Below are 25449 nucleotides of genomic sequence, written 5' to 3' on the forward strand. Positions count from 1 at the left end.
TAGCTTCATACCAGGCATGGAAGAAAAAGCAGCGGCACTCACCGGCTACATAAAATTAGATGTTTCCGTTATACTGTGAGCATTGCAGGCAGAGACATGGAAAAGTGTAAGAGGTAAGGAGGGCAACAGCTGTTTCACGTGTTCCCACACTTTTTCAAACCTTACACGTAAATCAATGACTTATTAGCAGCATGCCAAACCGTTGTCATGGTGACAGATAAACAGTGCTCAATACATACAAAACATGAAAACAATACATATACTTTATGAAAACGCACAAAGCTCATTTAAACATAGCGCACCAATGCATTAGTATGTATGATCCATCTAGCGTCTTTCCCCAATAGAAGCCTATGTCTGTCTCCTCCGGCTCTGGGGCAACCACCCTTTCTAGACTAAGAAAATGCTTGAATTCCCATTATGTTTCTCATGGACATGTCGGGTTAATCTAGATGTACCAATTTCTGTGCCCACAGACTTAAATTGTTCCTAAACAGACATCTAATTGTCTTGCTGATGTAAAAACATTCACACAGACGAAAAACGGAATATAGCACAAAATTCATTCCGCACCTATGCATTACACCTCCCAAATGGACTACCTTTAACTGAGAATTGAACTTACAAAATGAGCAATGCCTACACCCAAAATTGCCTACGGGTGTTACATCTGAAAATGTGGAAAGTTTGTATACGCGAATACCTCATCACATGGGAGTCCACATGCTGTTTTTGTTTTTTATCAATTAAATGCTCCTTTTTCTTCCCTTCTTCATTTTTCATATTGTATGCATTATATGGACTCTTAATAAAAGTTGATAATGAAAGCAGCATCAATAGACAGGGCACCATTTAACCTGGTGGTGAAACCACACAGTGCAGTTGGCTGCATACAGCTAAATCCTGCCTACTTGTGGTGGAAAAGGACTATACAATTTACTGACGCAATCATGTGGGCATAGTTTAGCGGTAAGCAACCAGCATCACTATGTGATTTTCTTCCTAATGCTGCTTTCACACCTAATGAGAACCTCACGATTGTCATTCATCCAAGCAAACAAGCTGGTGATGTCATGGCCAGCGCATTCACGCTCAGACAGCCTGTTTTGATAGGCAAATCACCATTGGAAATCGTGAACATCCCATTCACTTATTGTTCAGTGTTTCACATTCCTTTGTCAAAAACACTGAAGATCAGTATTTACCCCTTTCCAATCCAATTTGTATCCTGGTTTTCCTAGGGGGCTTACTCTTTTCTGCTATTATACAACAGTGCTATCTGCTGGCTAAAGCCAGTACTGCATGAGGTGACACGTTGGATAGGCTCCGACAGCAGAGAGGCTGGCAATATACAATAAGAGAACCCCGATGGATGTCTTCCAACATCGGAGCTGTACAGCCTTAAATCATAATGTCTTCAGGGGTCAGACAGTGGATTGGAAAGGGTTAAATGTAACGAGAAGCCATTGAGCCAACAGTGATTTTTATGCCGATTCTCGTTCAGCCGTTGGCTTGTGTATAAACGGAATGATTATCGTTCACTTTAGTTTGAATGATTTTTGGAACGATATTAATCGTTCCATCTCAACGCATCTTCAGAGTTACCCTATTAATATTTAACTGCAGTTTCAGTATTGCATTTCATTTTCATCAATACAAAATGAGCTCCGTCAAGGTCAGCTAACCCATGGGTGCGGCCACTGTGTCATCTGGCTCCATGTTTGTTTCCTTGTGTGAGTCAATGAAAGTTTGATTTGCAGTTTGGAATTAGTGGTTCATTGTATATGCACCATTGTGAAGCTAAATGATAAATCCATGCTGTATCCTGCCAACGCGGTTCAGAGTACAAGTCCATTCTAGAGCAGAAAGACAGGTTTACAGATCGCTGTATTACAGCTACGGTTAATGAAGCGTAACTATAGCATAATGCATATGCAGTTCAATGTTGGACTGTGATTATCATAGTGTTTAAAATGAAGAGCTTGGGGTGGGTGGGTCATGTACCTCAGGTGCTGGGCACAAGCCAGCTTCTCTGCCCTAGCCAGGGTACTTAGATACCGGGTTTGGACAGTCAACTGAATCGTGGTCCCGGCTAAAGGGAAACCCAGCTACGACTTTTCATGATCTGTAGATTAAATTTACCTAAATATATAAATTAGAGTTGTTGTCTATGACCTCCCAGTTTTGTGTTGAAGATTTCAATGGAACTCTTTGGAATATATATGTAGACACAAGCATTCAAAAGAAATAGTCTGGAGCATGCAAAGTAGAACTATAACACAGTATTGCCATTGGCTGGAAATTCAGAAAACGCTAAATTGGTTGTGCAGTATTTAGAAAAATGCTGTTCTCTTCTAAGAATTGCTCCACACCTGTCCATGAGGTTGCGTCTGGTGTTGCAGCTCAGCTTAGCTGTTGTTAGAAGAAAGCAGTTATGTTTAGTTCAGATTCAGGATTTTTATCGTAATACCTGACTTTATATTGCCCAAATATATGTTCTAGTATCGCAATAAACCGGGCAAATTTACAAAATTTCAGTCATTTATTGGTTGAGGCATCTCATTCTTTTGAAGGTAATATTAATATTGTTGTGTTATAGAATAGTCTGGAATTTCAATCCACACCCCAAAAAAGCAATGTGATTAAAGTAAATTACAACCACGGCCATAATGTGGTGAACTAAATTCTACATGATCTTGTTGTGAAGGGAGGGAGGTAAATTTTTCAGTGACCAAAAAAGTCTTTATGAAGAGAATATATTGTAAATCAGCGGACAGTATGGTGACCTTCACAACAGTTTGTGTTCATTTGTGCAGTATTGCATTATCATGTTTTGCAAACTGCTCTGTACAGTAAGCAAATGCAGATTATAGTAATATTGGGAGCCTCGTGTAATAGGTACAAAATTATTAAATATTATGGAGGTCAACAAAACCCTCTACATGCTATTGTTTTTACATTTGAGTATTGCCTTTAGGTATAGAAGCTGTCATGGCAATTAGCTGATCACCAAGGATCTAAAGTGGACATACGTGTAGGATATAATGCAGCCAAACCTGCCAATTTTGATGGGACTTACTAATCATCTTGTGTGTGATGGTTCTCCAACCCTTCCACTCCCCGCTGCAGGAGATGTCTAGACAGGACATAGGAGTTTGCCAGTGGATTTCTTCAGTAGACACATGCTCACTTGGCCAAGCTGAGCAGACATAAGTATTAGGAGGGGTCAGGAGAGATGGCTGTTGGCCAAACGAGTGTTTGCCCAACCGCGATCTAATGTGTATAGGAAGCTTAACCCCCAATAACTGCCTATGGGACACCTAGTCAATGGAATTGTAGAAGTACATGGCAGTCGTATAATGAATGGTTGGTCTGGATCTGCCAGAACCTGAGCTGCTCTTATATAGCATATGGTTCATAGAGGGGTACCTAAGCAGGTATACCACTGCTCTGTTAACCTTGTGCCCTAGTATGCTCAGAAAAAAATTGATGCTATTCCAAACACGCAAATATAAAATTACTCCTGCCATCCAATGGGCATTGATCTGCTACAAATTAGATGAATTCTCAAGCGTTGGATTGTTATGGACTGTGCTTGTTCTTAATAAAGCCCTTTAAGCTACTGTAGGAACATCTCGTGACAGGACAGAGTAAAGGGGTCAGGAACACACAAACATAACAGCATTAATCATTGTTTTACCGGGGACATATGCCGGAGATGCGGTATTACAGAAAACGCTGATTAAAACTTTGTAGCAATGTTTCATTCACGTTCCTAAGCAAATGCCATTGTAGATTTTGAAACCTAACTCCCTAGAACACTGTGTCCGGGTGCTAAATGCAAAATAAAGCATGTCAAACACACTGGGTGCCATGTATTGTTCTGTGTAGATGCCTGTAAATAAAGCATTGTGTCACCGGGATTCTATGCAATGGGAAAGCGGCTCTGAAGACACTGCAGCCTGCATGGAAAAAAACAAACCGCTTCCATCCAAACTTCCATTGCTCACAATTAAAAAATGTAGACAGAGCTGCCAGTGTCATTTAGTTAGAAATCACAAGTGGAACCGATCCTGTGGGAATCAGAAGGTACAAGCTGTCTGCAAAAGTTCAGCGTCTCAGATACAATTGATTTTTGATTTGCATATACAAATTGCATACTTAATGGTGGCTGCTCTGTCGCAAAGAGAGATTGCAGCAGTCATCGGCATTGTACAGTTCACCTCAAATTATTGAATTAGTTTATGTAATCACGCATGACAGAAAGATATCCTGTTCCTTTTGTCTTCGTACTCCTCCTAGCTTTGCTGAAGTACCAAAGAAGTTCATGGCTTGTGCATCATTTGAACGTTGCAGCATTTCCGAATAAACACACTTTAAAGTTTGACTCGGAGCGGATCTCTTGAGTCGAGGAGGGTCACCTTCGTGCTGGCCTCTCCATGCCCTCGGCAGGTTGACTGACAGCTCCTCTCCCTGCTTGTGTACAGGGAGAGAACTGTGAGTCTACGTGCTGCCGGCAGGTAGAAGCCAAGTTAAACTTTAAAGTGTGTACCTGCAGTGCATACCTGTCCCGGGTTCATGCTGCCTGTGGTTTTGGCAACATGAACCTGTTGACTGGTTTCCGTTAATCACATTTCTCGTTTTAGCTGTATAGATCTGTGCTCTGGCAGGTAATACCTGGCAATCATGTTATCGCCGAGTTAAATAGCCGAAGTAACACTTTGGATTTCTCTATTCACTACATAGCGCTCATTGAGCTCTATGAATTCTGCAAGGGGGAAGGCAGAAGCAGTTAAAAACTGCTTCTGCCTTCTCCTCCAGGTCCTCGGCTGTGAGTAACAGCAGAAGACTCGACCTGCTACACTGCAGGAGTTATAATACCACGCTGTACTTTTACCATCAGCCGGGATTAAAGTCCAGTGCAAAGTACCGTAAATTTACGATGCTTGGTCTTTAAGTGGTTACGTATCACCATCATTCACATACACTATACAATTGTGATTTCCCCTTTGTAGGAGACCGCTTTTAAACTACTATCCTCCAGCATTTGTGGGCCATTTCCATCTTTTCTCTGCCGGTAAAGAGCATCAATGTCTTTTAGTGGCATCTTCCACATGCACTTCATGGCAGGTACAGATTCTGACACGAACACCAATAACGTTAGTGACCTCATCGTCTGTGAAGCTCAACGATGAGCGATAGTTTTTGATCTTTTTTTCACTGTTCTTGGGCATTTACACAAGTCAATTACTGGAATGATTGTTAGGAAATCGATTCATAGCAATAGTTGGTTTGTGGAAATGAGACTGTAGCATATTTAGTCTCTTATATTAGCTAGTGTGAGAGAAATGTAATATAATTTTGGCCATGAAGATGGAAGACACTTAAATGGATCTAATGAAGGCAAGTCTGTACCCTGTATTTATAATGTATTCAGTTTATATGTACCATGCTTGGAGTTTATGTGTTCATATTATATTTGGCTGGAGGAATTTCGGGGGTAGTTTTGATTGGAATTTCAATGGTGGAAATTCAATCGTTTTACCCAATATTAACCATGAGCGCGCTCACAAAGGCCTTACTTGTACAGTCAGGTTGCTCTGAAGGGTGTCATAGGTTAATTGCTGTGAAATATCTCAAATGACATTTCAAAGACCTTGTAAGTTGTTCTAAGCTCTCAACATGGTAGAAAAAAATAGCATTTTCCACAAAATAGCTGCAGCCTTGTCTGAGACTGAAATGTATCCAATTCCATAATATCTCTCAAAGCACCTATGCGTCTACAATGTAATTTGCTGTATTTCCTCCAGCTAGGCATTTGATACACAGTAATTAGCAGTATATCTATTTTTATTTATGGTCAATGTACCGTAATTCTTGTATTGTATTTGTAGTATACCTGTCGCTGAGCGAATTTGAAGATTCGTCTTGATTTGTTGAAGGATCTAGAGTTTTCTTGACTTCCGTTCTTTTCCAAATTTCTGTTCATTAAAAACCATGAAAAAGATAATAACATCACATGGTATTTTTCTGATCTGTCATTCTTCTTTTATCAAGTGCATATAGGTATTATATATGACTGTTAGATTCTTTGGTTTGTCCAATAAGCCAATCACTGCCTACAATTTATTAGAGTTGTGATAAAGACAGCATATAGTACTAAGACGCCCTAATTTCAGAGGTGCAACTTACCTGTCAATTTGGTATCGGTTTCATAAAAACGGTTTACCACATAAGCAGTGCACATTGAGGGGCCAGGAGTCCTTGTGTTTATGAGCAGTGAGCACCCCATGCGCTCCCATTTTCTGTGTATAGGGAGAAATCTGTCAATCAGCGATGGATTGGCGGGGTTAGCCCCCATCTCATGAATAAACAGCATGTACATATCACTGAAAGCACTTGCCTCGCTCTGCACCTGTTGAACTGTGATTTTAATGAAATCTTTACCATATTGACAAGTATAGATGTAAGAACGTTTAACTTGAGACTTTGTGTTAAGATAAAGTTCAGTGCTGCAGTTTATTTTTCTTATCTACAGCCGGTCTTTGTTTTGTTAAGATGGCATTTGCTTTTAATGGCTTAAGCTAAGAGAACTTGTTGCAGAAAGTTATTAAACTCAAGTTAAAGTTTGCTACATCTGTAAGTGGCACACCACTGAAATCACGGTATATGTTAGTGATCTGCCCTAGATAGCGCAACGTGAACCTGGTGACAAGTTCCCCTAAAATTCAATCTTGTAAATATTATTCAGCAGCGTATTAAAGGTTGTTGCAGGATCTCCCAGCAGTTTTGACACCTTGATCACTTCTCTTATATATATAATATTGATGTTAATTTTAAATTCTAGGATGGGCCATATTTTGACTGGTGTGATCCCAGTTGAGAAGCCCTGATCTTAAAGGGCTCTTAATGATTGATTTTGCTGTTTACCACCTGTCTCAGTCTCAAATGCTGTAATTTGGAAAGTCTCCTTATTTTTAGTTCAAACGGATTTTATTGTGACAGAGAGTAATGACAGAGTACATTCTTGAATGCTTTTCAATCTATAGAACATACAAAACATATGACCGTCTCACGGTGCATCCAATGATCTGGCTCCAACACTTCTTCCTTTGTGGAGCCTGCTGAAGGTTTCTCTCTGACTTCCATTTTCCATAAAGGGGGGAGCTCCTTCCTAGTCCACCCCAGAGTAGGTGTCCAGGAGGAGGTGTAAAATAAACTTAAAGAAAAAGAGAAAGGGGGAACAGGGGACATTGAGCGGGAAGTAGGGGGGGGGGGGTTGGGTGTGTGTGGGGGGGAGGTACCTTGAGTTCGAGGTTATGACATCTCAGAGCTATTCTGCTTATTTTTTCCCTTTTTGCTTGAGCCCGTTAGCGTGTGGTGAGTTTCCCAGGGGAGGGTTCGGTCCCTCCTTTTTGCAATGCCTCTTCCCCTCTGCGTCAGAGAGAGGGGGGGGGGGTGTATCGCTCCTCAGTTGTCTCACTGAGCAAGTCCAGGGGATTGCCAGCCTACGATGCTCTTGTGGTCTGTGAGATCCATTCCCCCATTCTGGGGGATGATCTAAAATCTAACCATGGCCGCCACGTTGCATAGAACCCCACCACTGCAGCCTCCTCCTCTGCCCTCATCTCCTCAAATCTTGCAAGCATGTTGATAGCCTCCACCCAATGGATCCTAGTGGGCCCTGAGGAGGCTCGCCAGAACTTTGGGATAGTGTATCTCACTGCTAATATAAAGAATCGTAAGAGACCTTTTCTCACCTGGGCAACAGGCCCCTGGAACATAGACAGCAGTGCCATCTCGGGTGATAGGACTACTCCTGTCCCACACAGAGTGTTGTACAACGCCTCAATGTCCCTCCATAGTGTCGCCAGCGGAGGACATTCCCACCAAATGTGGAGCATGTTGCCCCTTCCACCGGAACATCTCCAACACAGGGTGGAAGATTGAGGGAACATTTTGTGCATCTTTTCCGGGGTTGTATACCAGTGTGTCAGGACCTTGTAGCTCAGCTCTTGCAGCCTGGAGTGAACTGTACCCTTGTGTGTCAGGGTGAAAGACTTTTGCCACAGGTCCCTCGAGAAACCTTTACCTAGCTCGCTCTCCCAGGTTCGTGTGAACTCCGGGGGTTCGTCCCCCATCTCACGGTCCAGCATTATCCTGTATAGTAGGGAAATTAGATGTCCCGGGGATTTAGGCGACATGCACACTTCCTCAAAGGGGGTAAGGGCTTTAGTCCAGCTCGACCCGGGTGTCAGGGAGATCAGCGAGCCCCTCAGCTGTAAATATATCATCCACGCTCCCGGCGGAACCCGTGTTCCCGTAAAAAACTCCGCCAGGGGTTTGATCTCTGACTGATTTAGTACATCTCTCACCCGTGGTGTTCTTATTGTAGGCGTTAATATTAGGGTTTTGTTTTGCTCCAGGGCCTTAAATTGGGGGTTGGCCAGGATTGGGGTGAGGGGCCCCGGGATTGAGACCAACTCGTTTCGTCCAGCGAAACTCGACCAGGCCTCCGCCAGCTGCCTCAATAGGGGAGACATTCGGGAGCAATCTTTGAGCAGGCCCCCCGGGATCCAGAAAATCCCCTGCACTACCTCCGGCTCCAAGTCATTTTCCATCTCGACCCACAGTTTGGACCCGCTGTGTTTCAGGAGGTTGAGAACGCATTTGGCTATGTTAGCCTTATAGTATAGGGCGAAGTCCGGGAGGCTGAGACCTCCTCGGTCTTTGGCTCTGACTAGCGTGCTATATTTTAATCTGGGTCTACGCCCTCGCCAGACAAATTTGGTAATTAGGGATCTTATACGCATCAAGTAGTGTCTGTTTAGTCTGATGGGAAAGGCCTGGCAAAGGTAGAGAAACCTTGGAAGCGATACCATCTTAACCGTATTGATGCGGCCGCTCCATGATAGGAATAGGGGGTTCCACTTGTCCAGGTCTTTTTCTAAATTTGATAGAAATGGCTTATAGTTTAGGTCAAATGTGTGGGAGGGGTCGGCCGGGAGCTGAATGCCCAGGTATTTTATGGCCCTGTTCTGCCATTTAAATGGGAACTGCCCTCTCATCTTCAGCTCCTCAGCTCGAGGTATGGTAACATTTAATATCTCAGTCTTCTGCAGATTTATTTTGAAGTTACTTATCCTACTGAACCTGCTAAACTCCTGCAGGAGAACCGGGATTCCGACATTTGGGCATGATAGATAGACCAGGAGGTCATCTGCGAACAAGGATAGTTTATGGTCCGTGTGTCCCATCTTGACCCCTCTGATGGACCCATTTTCCCTAATAGCGTTGGCCAGTGGTTCCATCGTTAAAATATAGAGGAAGGGTGACAGCGGGCACCCCTGCCTTGTTCCATTGTGTATGTGAATGGTATCTGATAGCATCCCATTGACCCTTACTCTAGCCGTTGGATCCTTGTATAAGGTTGATATCCACTCTCTCATACGCGGACCCAGTCCCACGCTTCGCAGGGTGGCCTCCATGAAACTCCACCTCACCCTGTCGAAGGCCTTTTCCGCATCGACAGCCATTAGGCAGAGCGGGGACCCCATGCTCCTTACCCTTGATATTAGAGATGTGGATTTAATCACATTATCTCTGCCCTCCCTTCCCGGGACAAACCCCACCTGGTCCTTGTGGACCAGTCTCGAGATGAAGGGCTGGAGTCGGGTCGCGATCAGTTTGGCGAAAAGCTTAACGTCGATGTTTATGAGTGAAATGGGCCTGTAGTTGCTGCATACCGTAGGGTCTCTCCCCGTTTTGGGTATAACCACTATATGAGCCTGCAGCGCCTGGGATGGGAAGGGCCGACCCTCGTTCACTTCATTAAAGGCCTTCAGCATCAGCGGTGAGATTTCTTCTCTGAAAATTTTGTAAAATTTGGAGGTGAACCCATCCGGGCCCGGGCTCTTACCCGTCTTGAGTTCTTTTATTAGGGTAGACAACTCTAAAAGTGAGAAGTCCCCTTCCAGGTCTCCGAACTCGGACGGGTCCACCCGCTTTGGGGCGAAGCTATTGAGGTATTCTTGTGTTCCGTCATCCCCTGCGCTGTTGGTTGGCTCAGGTTCCTGCTTTAGGTTATATAGTTTGTTGTAGTATAAGCGGAACGTCTCCAAGATCTCGGAGGTCGAGTGGACCACTCCTCCTGGAGTCTGAATTTTCGGGACGTGGTTTATGGGGGCTCTTGGGTGCAGTGTTCTAGATAGCCACCTCCCGCACTTGTCCCCATACTCAAAGACACTTCTGCGCAGTCTATCCCTTGCTCCCAGCGACCCCTGGTCTAATATTTGCAAAACTTGGTGTCTAATCGCGGAGATCTCCGCCTTGGTTGCATCTAGTGGGTGGCTCTTGTTTAGGGTTTCTTTTATGGCCAACTCTCCCATAAGTTTCTGGAGTTTAGCAGATCTGTCTTTCTTAAGCCTAGAGCCATGGGAGATAAAAACCCCCCTCAAAACACATTTGAGGGCCTCCCATTTAATAGGGGAATCTGTAGTATCGTCTCTGTGTGTCTCCTCGAAGTCCGCAATTGTTTTTTTAATGTCGTCGATGCACAGTGTGTCGTTAAGGAGGTTCTCGTTTAGTCTCCACTGGTTTGTGTGAATCTGTCTGCCCATCCCTTTGAGTTCCCCGTAGATTGGGGCGTGGTCTGACCACAGGAGGGGTCCCATCGAGCATGCCGGTCCACGGTCTAGGAGGCTATGCGATATTAAGATGTGGTCTATGCGACTATAACTGTTGTGGGCTGCTGAGTAGAAGCTGTAGTCCCTGACACCCGGGTGCAAAATCCTCCATAAATCTATCAAATGCATCCTTTCTAATTCCCTTTTCAGTGCCCTCCGTGCCGTGTGTGAGATGGGAGACTTACCCGTTGTCGTGTCTATGTCCGGGTCCATCACCATATTTAGATCACCTCCCAGGATTACTCTGGAACCGGCGGCAAAGGTGTCCAATTTTCTCAGAGTGGACGTCCCAAAAGCGACTTGGCCCTGGTTGGGGAAGTAAATGTTGGCGAAAGTTAATACTGTTCCCGCGACCTCCAGCTTTAAGAAAACAAATCGGCCCATTTGATCTATCTCCTGGTCAAGGACGACGTGTTGTAGAGATTTATGTAACGCCACTGATACCCCCCCTGCCTTCTTCGCAGGGTGGGGGCTGTGGAACCATTTGGTGTAATATCTAGATGAAATACGAGGGACGCCGCCCGCCTTAAAGTGGGTCTCCTGCAACATGGCGACCATGATCCCCTTCCGATGCAAATGATACAGGATCTGACTTCTCTTCTCTGGGGTATTGAGCCCTTTTGCGTTGTAAGTGCACATGGAGACTCTAGTCATTTTTGCGGTACTTGAACGAAAGCCTATTACCTCTCAAGGTCCGCACCCCATTAGGGTAGGGAGGGAGGGGGGTAGGGAGAGAAAAAGGGGGGGAAGAAATCAAATAAACGTGAGGCTTAGTGCCTCTTAACTTAACTAAGCATGGAATGTGAAAACACATTTCTATATAGCACGTAGCTATTGCCCCTAAGGGGGGGTCGGGGTAAACCAATAGAGAAGCCGCACTCCTTGGCAGCCTCGGCCCAATGACGCAGATATAACATGTAAAGTGAAGCGTTACCGGCAAGTAACTTTAGACCTTAAACCTTAGTCGGCGAGTTCTTGTCGTGGTGGAGCCTGAAAAATAAAGCAAACAGGAACCCAGGCATATATGCAAGAGAACATTGCAGAATATGGCAAAATGGCATTTTAACACTTAGAGTCAGCGTTTCGTTTTTTCTCCTGCTTTCTGCCACTCAGTGCGCAAAGCCGGTGCCAGCGCCCCTTCCTGGCGGGGCCAATCTGGGAGAGCAGTCATTGGGAGACCAAGTGAGCCCAGAAAGCCCGGCAAGTCTCCCAGTGTTTTAAAGGACACCCTTCTGTTTCCTTTTCGCGCCGTTAGTTGAAAGGGGTACCCCCACTGGTACTGGATGTCGTTTTCTCTTAGAACCACTAATAGCGGTTTCAAAGCTCTTCTTAGCTGCAGTGTGCGTCGTGAAAGGTCCTGGAGAAGGAGGATAGTGGAGCCCTGAGAGGTTAGCTCCCCCGCCTCCCTCGCCTTGCGCATTATCAGTTCTTTTTCTTGGAAAAAATGGATTCTACAAAGGACATCGCGCGGTCTTGCCGGGTCAGGTGATCTCGGACCCAGGGTACGGTGAATCCTGTCAATCTCAATGGTTTTGTCTGCCGGTCTCTGAAGGATCTCGTTGAAAAATTTTGTGGCCCATGCTTCTAGCTGCGCATTCTCCACTTTTTCAGGTAAGCCTCTAATACGTACGTTATTCCGTCTATGACGGTTCTCAAGATCGTCCAAGTGGGCAGATAGGTCCGCTATCTGTGCAGACTGGATTTGAATAACCTTTCTATGGGATTCGACCGACTCTAGAATCCCGTCTTGTATATCTTCTACCTCTGTCAGGCGCTGACCCACGTGGGCTATGTCCTTTTGCAATGCTGATATGTCCTTTTTGTGGGACGCTTCCAGCTTGTGGACCGCACAATCTAGGTCTCCCTTGGTGGGGAGGGAGCGTAGGTGAGCCTTCCAGTCCCATTCCCCCTCCCCCTCTTCTGTATCTATGGGGCTGGGTTTTGGGTTGCCCCTGTATCTGGGTACATGAGAGTGTCTGTGGAGGGAGTCTGGAGTGTCAGGGGGGCTTATGGACTCACCCCTTTCCCCTTCATGGCTGGCTGGGCTGCACTCTTGCTCCACGGCTCTCTGGGATGCTGCATGCAGAGGTGAGCGCAGGTCTGATGAAAGCCTTCTCCGGGGCTGGGGACTGTTCTCCCCTCCTTCTCTGCTGTGTGGCTGCTGGTGCTGGGAGCCCTGCTGCTCGTTTGCTCCTGCCATCTCCTGACAGCTTCTCTCTGAAGCGGCGTTCTCCTCTCCGACCGCTGCCTGCAGGGCTCGCTCACCCCCCCTTGCGCCGCTCTGTTCCTCCTCCCGTCCCGCCGGCGCCATCTTGGATGAGCCGCGCCGCTCGTTCTCGTCTCTCTGCGGCCGCAGGTACTGCGCTAAGCCGCCTCTCTCTCTCCCCAGCGGGTGTCCCGGGGTGCTCTGGGTTCTTTTCCGCCCCATGCTGGTCCGTTTCGCCGCGATTTTGTGCCGGTAGCTGCTTTCTAATGGCCGATGCCGCGGGAGCTTGCTCAGTGAGCGACTTGCTTCACCATCGGCCGGCTCCGCCCCCCAAAGTCTCCTTATTTTTAAAGTCATTAAATCGAATGTCCGGTGAACAAAGCCACATCTATGGTCTATTGGTAAACTTCATAAAGAGCCTTCTATGGCTTGCTTCAGCTGAGGAGAACATAGACCCACTGAAAAGTGGCTCACAATGACTTTTTATAGTTCTTCAAAATGATTTATTGCCTTTGGATTTAGAAAGCAGCATCTGTTCACCAAGCTCGACTGGACAATTTACCATGAAAGTAAAGAGAGCTTTTCCAGACTGTCATTGCACTTGTAGTAGGTTTGTATGAATATTATGGATAAGACCCATTTATGGCTTACTTTTCAGAGAATTTTTTTTTTATTTGAAAGATGTCACTATATGGTTTATGTTCATATGTTTTACTGAGTTTTCTGGTTACTAAAAGTTGAGTTTTGCGGCTGGATATACTTTGAAGTATAAAGCTTTGTTCTATGTGATAGTTTAAACATTTCATAAAACTTACATTTACGATAAAGAGAGCACAAGCCATGCTAGTAGTTCTTAAATGAGACCATGTGATGGATGGGTGTGGGGTGGTTGGGGGGTGGTTGCGGGGGAGGAACACTTATGGTACTTTTACATGGAATGGCCTGACAGCCGTCCCAACAATTATTGCTTCTGTGTTTTTTACACAGGAGTGATAGTTGTTCGCTGAATGGAGGGGAAGCGTGCCTCTCTTCAGAGTAAACAGGCAGTCTTTCATAGAACGTATGGGCTGACAGTCGCTTGGTTTTTAGGTGAGCTGAAAACTAAGTGACTCTCGCTCACTTGCACAGTTAGGTCCCTTGTTTCACACCGGATGACAGTTGGCCATAATCACTCTTTTGAGCGATTACTCGGGAGACTGTTGGCCCAGTAAAAGTACCCTTATTGAGTCCCTTTGAGCATGATATCCTAGAGCAGGACAAGGGTGTTATAGATCCAACACTGCTCCCTACTGGATTACTCGTATGTAGGCACCAAACAAATCAAGGAGACCTATAGAGGTTTCAAGCTCCAAAACTCAACCATGCCTGGCTGTTCTCTACAAGTAGAAGGTGAAGTTTCGATTGATGTTTTTGTTGGTCCATTTCTTTTTAGCAGAAATCGATTTTCACCTGATTACTTAATCTCTTTTGTGAGAGAGAGCAAATACTTGTTCTAGTTAGCACGTTTGAAGCCTTTATGCTCAAATTAAAGAGTGTAAATAATTTAAGCTCATTACAAAGATTTTTCCTGCCAACTCTTGACTTCTGAGTACCCTGTGTTTTCTATCAATAAGTGTTAACTAAAATTCATTATAAATTATCGATTTCTTTTTTTTTTTTTTCTCTCCTCTCCAGAGCTGTTTACTTAGTCCGACATAAAGAAACCCGGCAGAGATTTGCAATGAAGAAAATCAATAAGCAGAACCTTGTCCTTCGAAATCAGATTCAACAGGCCTTTGTGGAGAGAGACATCTTAACATTTGCTGAAAATCCATTCGTGGTCAGCATGTACTGCTCCTTTGAGACGAAACGTCATTTATGTATGGTCATGGAGTATGTCGAAGGTAAGATGTGGTTGCCAATGTGCCACACTGATTTCTCTGGGAATTTGCTCATTAGTCGGATACAGTAACTTATTGTGAGGCTCTCACATTTGTAGCATTGAGAATTTATTTCATGCAGTGAACTGCAGTTACTGCCAGTGCAAGTAATTGGCAATATTATGTTCATTCTATTCTTGTACTTACAACTAAGGCCTCATGTCCACGGGAAAAAGGGATGCATTGACCACCCGCGGGTAGATAAATACCCGCGGATGGTCAATAAAAGTGAATTAAAAAATTTCTGAAGCATTAAAAAAAAGCACATGCTCCATTTAGGTGTGGGTCTCCCGTGGTGACGGCTCCTGCAGGCTTCTATTGAAGCCGTCCAGATCCGCAGGAGACCCGCGCCTGAATTAAACTCACCTGCTCCGGGTGATGCAGATCTTCCTTCCTTCGCGGCAGGATGTTCTTTCTTCGGCCCGGCGGATGTGCCCAGCGCATGCGCGCGGCACGCAGCCGACGTGCCGAGCACATCCGCCAGGCCGAAGAAAGAAGATCCGGCCGCGACGGAGAGAAGATCAGGCCGCGAAGAAGGGAAGACCTGGAGTGTGCGGAGAGGTGAGTAATTCTTATTTTCAGCCCTCATGTCCGCGGGGCAGAAGGGACCGCTACGGATTCTCCATGGAGAATCCGTAGCGGGCCTGATTTTCCCCGTGGACATGAGGCCTTAGACTCGATTCACACAATCTATCAGGCGTTTTTAGTATAAAGGCAAATAAGGAAGACGGAACAATACATCTGCAGTGCCCCCTATTGAATAGCAGCATTCCTACAAAACAATGTCTGACCCTGTATACAGGTCTTTAGAACAATCATTGCGAACTGAAAACTAAGCCAGAATATAATAGACAGATGTTTCGGGGGTTTTGCCCCTCAACCATGTGCAGTAGGATCCTGGCTTGGCTAGTGAGAGGCCTATGGTGTGGGTTCAGAGGTGTATCCTCTTGAGAAGTTTAGTGAGGAGACTTATATAAGGCCTTGCATGGTACTCTGGAAAATATATGCAAATAAGGGCGATGGAACAATGCCCCTGCAAAAATAGCACAGTTCACTGAAGCTCGTAAATTCAGCCAAGACCCTTCTCACACTGGTGTCTTCCCCTTTCCTTCATAGCTTCTGTATTTTTGATGGCAAGAATAGCGTAGTCTACAGAGTTTTGTTTTTTTTTGTGCTCCCAAGGACACTTGAACGCTAATAAGAATCAAATGCAGCATGTTGTAAGACAGCAGGGTCCATCGGCATTTGTTGGGATCCTTCTGATGATAGATCTGTGAGAATTCCCATGGCTCCTTTATAAACTGAAGTGGGAACAGAGCCTAAGCTATTTGATGGGTTTTTTAATGGCTGTTGATTGGAGTTTTTTAGAATGGAGACTCAAAAAGGATTGATGTGTATACAGAACCACTAACTATGGATGATTGTCATGTGATGCCAAGAGGATGGGTTAAATTTCTAAGTGCCTTTTTGTTTTATTTCTTTTTTGATATCAGAATGCAAAGCTCTGTGAAAACTCCATTAATATCTTTATTTTCCCGTGTACTCGTATATTGCTATCATATACTTATATTGTCCATATGGGTATTTTTCATCTTTACGTTAAGCTATGTGATTTATGAAGTAGAATGATTTATTTTCTTTCTTCGGTACAGTGTTCCCCAAGCTAGGGCTCTCTAACTACTGAAAACCTGCAACGCTCAGCACGCCCGGACAACCTGCTAGAGTACGATGGAAGTTCTGATTTTACAACAGCTGGAGAGCTACAGCTTGGGGAACACTGCTTTAGTATGTAAATGAATGCATGTCTTGCCATTGTTGCTTTTCTACACTGGTAAGAAGGGAATGCTGACAGTCTTAAGATCAAATAGAATATATAGGTATGTTCTTACCTTTCCACTTAGCTCAACATCCCTCAAGATGACGAATGGGAGATGACCAGGTTTAAAAACAAAAAATGTTCGCCCAACGGTTGAAGGTGTATGGGCACCTTAACTTATTACAGTGACAACTGTTCCTCTGACAGCTGTATTTCCCGGCTCTTCTAAGTACTTGAACATTTAGCTTGGCCATGTGGTTAGGGTGGTAAGTCGCAGCCAGACAGCTCTGGCACCAGCTTATATCCTGGAGAACCAAAGGATTGATCGTTGAAATTCAGCATCCCGGAACATTTGTTCCCCCAATGTCATTTGTCGGGAGAAAGTGGAGCTGGATCCCCATACACATTAGAGAGTCGTCCGGCTCTGCTCTTATTAGTGGATTTGAATGGCTTAAATCTAATGTGTATGGAGGTCTTTAGGTTTCCAGATGCTTTTCCAGTAAAGCTGGTGAAGGCATATACGAGGGAGTCCAGCCTTCAGCAGATGCAGCCAGTGATTGCTGGCAAGAAGCTTAAAGGAGATGTCTCGAGGAAGCAGTTAATTTTTTTTTTTGCCCAGTCCCCCTTATTCAGCATACAAAACTAAGCACCCGTTTAAATGACTTTTAAAGCCGGTTTCTACTCACTGTTCCAGCGTTTCAGCAACTTTTAAAAACTTTTCCAAAGATGGCCGCCGGTTCTTCTCCCAAAGTGTACAGCCCTTGCTTCAGCCCGACGTGCGCGCTCCCGAGACGCCGCCAGCTGTGTCTCCATGGCAACCGGACGCATCGCAGCCGCCGACCAGACGCCCACCGCCAGGCAGCAGGTAAGCGGCGCTAGCCCCCGGCTCCCCAGCGCTAGTTCCCCCGGCGCAGCGGCAGCCCCCCCGGCCTAGCGACAGCCCCCCCGGCCTAGCGACAGCCCCCCCGGCCTAGCGACAGCCCCCCCCCATCGCAGCGGCAGCCCCCCCGGCCTAGCGACAGCCCCCCCGGCCTAGCGACAGCCCCCCCCATCGCAGCGACAGCCCCCCCGGCCTAGCGACAGCCCCCCCGGCCTAGCGACAGCCCCCCCCATCGCAGCGACAGCCCCCCCCATCGCAGCGACAGCCCCCCCCATCGCAGCGACAGCCCCCCCGGCCTAGCGCTAGCTCCCCCGGCGCAGCGGCAGCCCCCCCGGCCTAGCGACAGCCCCCCCCGGCCTAGCGCTAGCTCCCCCGGCGCAGCGGCAGCCCCCCCGGCCTAGCGACAGCCCCCCCCGGCCTAGCGCTAGCTCCCCCGGCCTAGCGACAGCCCCCCCGGCCTAGCGCTAGCTCCCCCGGCGCAGCGGCAGCCCCCCCGGCCTAGCGACAGCCCCCCCCCCCCCCGGCGCAGCGGCAGCCCCCCCCGGCGCAGCCCGGCGCAGCGGCAGCCCCCCCCCGACCCATCACTTACCTGGGAGGCTTCTCGGGGCGGCTGGGCTGGGCTGGTCTTCTCCGCTGGGCAGCTCCAGTTTCTGCACCTTCCTCTAACAGAGGATGGTGCAGAATGGCCGCTTCAGCGCGCTCCCGAGCAGTGACAGCTCGTCTGCGCATGCGCAGAAGAGCTGTAGCGGGGAGCACACTGAAGCGGCTCGTGCTGAATGGAGAAGACCGGACTGCGCAAGCGCGTCTAAAAAAGCAAGCTGCCAGCGAATTTAGACGGAACCATGGAGACGAGGACGCTAGCAACGGAACAGGTAAGTGGAATAACTTCTGTATGGCTCATATTTAATGCACAATGTACATTACAAAGTGCATTAATATGGCCATACGGAAGTGTATAACCCCACTTGGTTTCGCGAGACCACCCCTTTAACCAATGAGTCAATTAAGCATTATTTTGGCGTGACCTATGGATTTTCATAGTGTTTTTTTTGTTTTGAAAAATAACCCAAAAAGTACAGTAAGAAGTGAAGAAATAAAGTGTAATAGCTTGTTCATGTATTATACACAGGATAGCAATCTTAGCATTTTTGGACTTGGTAGCAACAGCAGGTGTGCATAATTTACACTATCTTCATTTTACAGTATCTGTTTACACTATTTTCATTTTACAGTATCTAGTTTTGTAGCATGAAAATATTGTATAGTCCCTACTGGACCAGCAACTAATTGCCTTTTGTCATTTTAATTCTTGACATCCAGATGGCGTATCTTCAATTTGGCTCTTAATGCACTGTGATATCAGGGTGGTTTATTTACACGAGATAATATAGAATGGGAGGCACCAGCTCACCAGCCCACTCTAGGTCCACAGGAGAGCACGGTCTTGTTTGACCATCCAGATAAACAAGCAAGTTAGAAAGGAATTCCATCTCGTTTCAGATCCAGAACTAACCTATGGCCAGTTACATGCCAGAAACACGTTGGAGAGGATTTTGTAGTGGTGGTCATCTTTCACTTTTTAATATTTATAAAATAAGGTGGATTTCTTGGTCTCTGGAAGAGCTGGAATTTCCTTTCAGAGTTGCTGGTTTATTTACACTTTGAATTACTTTACAATGGGTTTTGTTATGATCAGAGAACTTTCTGCCATGTATTAAATAGCCCCATTTACACACAACAATTATCGTTTGTAGGAACGAAAGACTGAACAAATAACCGACTTTTTTGCATAGAGATGCTGAGCATTTAAATATACAGATAATCATGTGAAATCCTCTGCATTTCCCTCATTAGCTAAAGTAAACAGTGTATATGTTGTTTGCTCAGGTGGGAGTGTGTTTATATGAGGAATTTCTGGCTGCCAGGGTTTTAATTATTGTGAAGAAATGCCATTGTCTTCTGCCAGCATGAGTAAACAAGGCATTGTGTTTTGGAAAGGCAAACAATCACTCCTCCCCTCAAGTTTTTCAGTCTTTCAAAGACTTAACTAATGCAGCGAAAAACAAACTTAACCATTTTTACACAGGCTGAAACTCAGCGATAGACAATAAATGAACGAATAGTGCACAACGGCTTTGCGTTTACATGTAACGATTATCACACAAATTTGTTTATTTTGAATTAATTTTGAGCGATAATTACTGCATGTAAATGGGCCTTTACACAATCAAGCTAAAATTTGTCCCATCTGTAGTTAACAATTGTCTAATTTTTACATCATCCACTCGATCATTGGTTGATAAGGGGCTGTATCAGTGAATGGGAGCAATCACTTTTTGCACGTAATGATGTGCGAATGACTAAATGATGTTTTTTTTATGCCTGCATATAATGAATGACGAACAATAAGCAAACCAAACAGCATTTGTTGTTCAGTTGTTGACAGTGTTAAGACTTTTTCCCCCCTTCTCTCTTGAATGATAATTGTAAAAGGACTATAAAGTTATGGAATCTTTTGTTCCTATGATTACCACCAACAGAGTACACGATAAACCCACCAAACATACAAAGTGATTAAGTATGGGAGAACTGGCATTGTATGCTATTCATACAATACTAAGGGCTTATACGCTCAAGTATAATTAAATTACAACCATTTTGTATAAATTGGCACTTTCTAATATGTAAGAAAATAATAAAATCATAAGCTCATTCACATTATCACTTTACTGAAGATATGTGCAGCAAGGGCAAAGTCTGAGCTTACTGACCATTTTACTTTATATGTAGACTGGCTACTACTAGTATTGCTATAACTATGTAAATTAATCACCAGTCACATTTGCTTTCTGCTTTAGGAGGAGACTGTGCAACACTACTGAAGAACATGGGTCCGTTGCCCGTAGACATGGCCCGAATGTATTTTGCTGAAACAGTCCTTGCCCTGGAGTATCTCCATAACTATGGAATCGTACACAGAGACTTGAAACCAGACAAGTAAGTATTTTATAACCTCTCAAAAGGGTTTCCGATATTACAAAACTGATCTGATTTGCTTTTCCAGAAACTGCACCACTCTTGTGAAACGGCTGTGTCTGTTCTTGCATTTCAGCTCCATTCATGTGAGCGATGCTGAGCTACTATATCATACACAGCCCATGAACGAGTGTGGTATTGTGTCTGGAATAAACTGGCCGTGTTTTTCTAATCTCGTAAAACCTTTTGTTTTTCTGTGCCGAGTCTGGATCTCACGCCACTAATAGAAAAGACTGGATACAGCTTGTCATTGAATGTAGTGTATCACAACAATGTTGTGTTCCTCCTTTATGTTACTATTTCTTACCATCAACTGATGGATGTGTTAGGGCTTGGCCAAGGTTGGTCAAATCCAGAAGAGTGATGGCCAATGAGGATTAATTGCATGGTTGACATCAACTAAGAGTGGTCACACACATTGGATATACAGTAGGTCGGCTAAACCCAACAATTTGAAACTGAACACACATCATCTAATGTGCATGGTGGCCTTCTGACTCTTCCACTGACTGTAGATGTCTGGGGAAATAAGGATCAGGCACTTAGATCTCAGTTGATGAATGTTTTTGTCCTCGAGAGATAAACCACTGCTAGGGATGTTTGGCAATCGGCTTCTCCCCTCATCACACATGCTTGAGGGAGAGGTAGTTGTCGGTCAAATGAGTGTTTGTCCAACCGTTATCTCACGTGTGGACAGCTTTAAGGATTTCTTTATATTGATGAGTTATCTTAATTTTACTTCTAATGAAGCTTATTTAATTTTGGCTATTTGGCAAATTTAACATTACAGTTTCTGTAAAAGTGTAGTCTGCAGATGGCTTATACTTGGAGCATTTTGGTAAAGTAAGACCCTAATCATATATGATCAGTATGCTGACATGTACATTAGGTTGCGCCTTTCATACTACATTAAGCATGTACATAATCATTTATTAATAGCCCATTTGTGGTACACAAAGCCCAGAGGGAATAGCCATTGAATATGTCTACAAAAGAAAACAATTCCCTTCTCTTTGCATTTGCATCGGCCGCAGAACTTTATCTGCATGCAAAGCATGTGTGTCAGATGGGCACTGTGATGATGTCAGCGTGGATTAGCTGCCTCATTGTGACTAGGAAGCTTAACTAGATGAAATTTCAGATGGACAGACTAGTATGGTTCCCCCAGTTACTGATGAGAAGGGGAAAACAAAATCTGTAATGTGTTATTAAATTAGCTCTGCTATTCCTAATTAGAGGCACTGATGATGGCCTTGGTGAAAGTAAATGGTGGATTGTGTAGTGTTTCTGATAATAGATGATCTCATTAGGCACTGTAAGACGGCACAGTGCAGAAGTCAAGTAAAGTGGAGTGTGGGCGTTCTGTCGATTTTCAGGCAGCTACAATTGTTCCCATGTTTTGTAATGATTGTGAAATGTAATTTGTATATATCACTGCAAAAGTCAGCAGTATATAAAACAAAACACAACTTTTGCTTCGATGTTTTAAAGCTACAGTAGTCATGGCTGTAGGAAAGAAAAAATACATGGTTAGGGAGGGGGCCTGGCTGACATTATTTTATATTTACACCAACTGTTGTCCCCCTAACCAGGCATACTGTACAGGGTGATTCAAAAGTCAGGCCCCCTGGAATATCTTCTATATAAAAAGGAGCTATAAGTAGGAAAATTAAAAAAAGTGGATTGTGGAAAACTTTTTGGCACAATGATGGTGCCTGTCAGCCATTTTGAAAACGGCCATCTTGGATTCAGTCCAAAAAACGTCAATGGCAATGGGCTCCTATGATATATGATTTACATGTATAATTTAATCAAAAAATTGATAGGTGCAGTCACTTTTTGAATATCTTCAAAAAATTTCAAGTTGTGGATATTGTAACCTTGAACAATAATAGTTATGTTTAATTTTGTGGTTCGGAAAACTCTAATCGCAGGTCTTTTCAGGTACCAGAAGATGCCATTAATTCGGGACAGAATTGAGATCACCCTGATGGTTGATGAGAGAAGTTCACAGGAGGTGGCTGAGGCTTTCAATCCAGAACAACCAGATAGACAGCCAGTGAGTTCACTAAGTGTAAGGAAACTGATTCAGAAGTTCAGGTAAACTGGTTGTGTCCAGAACAGACAGAGAACCGGTCCTCCGAGCAGCGTTTCCGATCCCCATGTGCCTACAGCTGTGTTAGCTGTTTTCATGAAGAGTCCATATTAAAGCACCAGGAAAACTGGTATTGGAACATGGTGTGAGTCAACCAACTTTCATAAGGAGCCTCAAGATATTACCTGTCCTGGACATGACCAGTTTCCCTGAACTTCTGAATCAATATCCCCACACTTGGTGCACTCACTGGTTGTCGTCTTGGGTGTTCTTTAATTGAAAGCCTCGGCCACCTCACATGAACTTCTGTTACCAACTATCAGGGTGGTCTCGGTTCTGTCCTGGATTGTTAACTGCGTCTTCTGGTAACTGAAAGCGCACGTCATTGGTGTATTTCTTACCAAATAATTCAACATAACAAAATAACTGCAGCTGTCAATTCCTGATGAAATTTTACCCATAAATCATGTATCCCATGACCACTTTTCCAGTGACGTTTCTTGGGCTGAATCAAAGATGGCTGCCACCAAGATGGCCAACAGCCACCACCAGTGTGTCAAAAAGCTTTCCCCCATACTTCAAAGAGTTCTACAAAGTTTCCTACTTGTATCTCTTTTCATTCAGAAGATATTCTCTGTAGCCCTAACTTTTGAATCGCCCTCAATAATGTACCTAAGAGCTACTTCTTTTTTGTTTCTGCACAGGGAATAAAAGCATACTTTATTGAAACATTGTCTAGGAGTTAAAGTATGTTTTTGATTTACAGCTTGCTGGTAACCTCAATGGGACATATTAAGCTTACAGATTTCGGACTCTCAAAAGTGGGCCTTATGAGCATGACGACCAACCTTTATGAGGGTCACATTGAGAAGGACGCCCGAGAGTTCCTGGACAAACAGGTCTGTTTATCTCATATAATTTCATCTCTTAGGATTCAATATGGAATTTTCAGCTATTTTCCTGATGTCTGTTCAAGTGAATAGGGCTGAGCTGCAATAATTGGCACAACACATAGACAATGGTGTAACTATTTCTGGATTAAAAAGCATGCTTCATATTTTTATTTTTCTGAGCAATCAATCAAAGGGGTTGTCCATTCAATTAAAAAATGGGGCCATGTTTTATTGGGCATTATACAAGTAACTTACAGATTACACTTAAGTCTGTCCCAAATTGTACCCCAAGATCACTAGACCTGAAGACATTCAGTGGTTGCAGAATAATGTCCTATTTGCCAATCATGTGATTTTCTCCCCTGCTCACCCTGCCCCTTACATAGAACAAGGCAGCAGAACATGTACACAGACTGCCTGCACCTTTCTACTGAACAGGCACACCATATGCCTTATTTGTCACGTTTCATTAATAATTTCTAATAGAGTATTTTGAAAAGGCCTTTAATATGACATATACTACCATATTATATATACTGTCCTACCAAAAGTAGTATTTATTTACATATGGTAATACTTTAGTGGGGCTACTTTGGCCCTAATAACATCAGATGTTCTCCATGGCATGCTTTCTAATAACATTTGATACACTTTAGCTGGTATTTCCCTCCATTCATCCTGCAAACGTCTAGCAAGTTCTCTCAAAGATAATGGACGTTGTTCACATTTCCTGACTTGACATTCCAGTTTCTCCCAAAGATGAAAGATCCATAACCTCAAACTATCATAAAACATCATTAGATATGTGACAAGGCGTGTTGTCCTAATGAAAGTATTGCTGTCTGCAGTGCCCGAGGAGCGGGTCTCGGCCTAGGAGATGGCGAGGATTGGAGTAAGGCCTTGTCACAGTGGCACTATAATCTCCCACCCGGAGGTTAACCAGAGAACGAATCCCAGGGGCAGAAGACAGGCTATTAAAGGGGTTTGGTTGCTTGCTCGATTCAGCAAATGTCACGGGTGACACCACCACACGGGGGAAAAAGACTTCTAGGCCAATTCTCCTCTGCTTCCATCTTCACCCTATGCAGGTTGAGGGTACCTGCATGCGGGCCACACTCCAACACCACCAAAAAGCCAAAACCCAAAATACTCCAAAGCTAGACAAAAAAAGCCCCATCATGCATCTTGCTCACACATTTACATGACGAGGTCACATGACTTACAAAAGTTACATTTCCAGACATAACCTGCACAGTAACCCATTCAGTGCTACAGCTAGGCAATACGCTTCATACACTTCAATACACTACACTGACCATTCCCAGAGTATTGCCACGTTGTTGGCAACATATTATTGCCTAGTATGTCAAGATACACCTCTGTACCATCCACAAACAATAATGGAACCTCTGCCTTACTGAACTATTGGCACACCACACTCAGGCAAAACGTGTTCCCCAGGCCTCCTCCACACCCAGCTATATCCATCTAATTTGAAGATGGAGCAGCACCACTCCATAGAATGTTCTTCCATTGTTGAACTGTCCAATGACGATTCACCTTGCACCATTGTAGACAACCCTATGTATCATCTATGAGCGAATTCACCAGACTTTGCAGGATGAATGGAAGGAATTAGCAGGTGAAGTGTATCCGATGTTAGTAGAAAGTATATCACAGAGTAACAGGTGTCCAACTACTTTTGGTAGGATAGCATATATTTCTATATAGTGTCCATTAGCTGAAAGTAATGAATGATGGAAGCTGATATCTCCATGCATTTCCACACCCTTTCCGATTCTGTGTTGCCACTTTCTTTGTTGTCTATCCATAAAATGAAGAATGCAGTTGCACTGTCGTAATATTTAAGACAGCAGAATAAGACCCTATGAAAGAAGCCTGTGAATCTCTGTAGACTA

At 44.5% G+C, this 25449-nt stretch overlaps 1 protein-coding gene across 5 annotated transcripts in view; it reads left to right on the forward strand.

The window, feature by feature from the left end:
• The window catches only part of MAST4 (microtubule associated serine/threonine kinase family member 4), a 513577-nt gene that overhangs the window by 447245 nt on the left and 40883 nt on the right, over positions 1 to 25449 (forward strand). For all 5 annotated transcript variants that reach the window (XM_066602813.1, XM_066602814.1, XM_066602816.1 and 2 more), the window contains 3 exons: positions 14566 to 14774; positions 20365 to 20503; positions 23404 to 23536. In XM_066602813.1, the coding sequence (XP_066458910.1) occupies positions 14566 to 14774; positions 20365 to 20503; positions 23404 to 23536 (481 nt within the window). The remainder of the gene's footprint in view (positions 1 to 14565; positions 14775 to 20364; positions 20504 to 23403; positions 23537 to 25449) is intronic.

Source organism: Eleutherodactylus coqui, chromosome 5 (genome assembly GCF_035609145.1).
Source record: "Eleutherodactylus coqui strain aEleCoq1 chromosome 5, aEleCoq1.hap1, whole genome shotgun sequence".
Classification (NCBI taxonomy): Eukaryota; Metazoa; Chordata; class Amphibia; order Anura; family Eleutherodactylidae; genus Eleutherodactylus; species Eleutherodactylus coqui.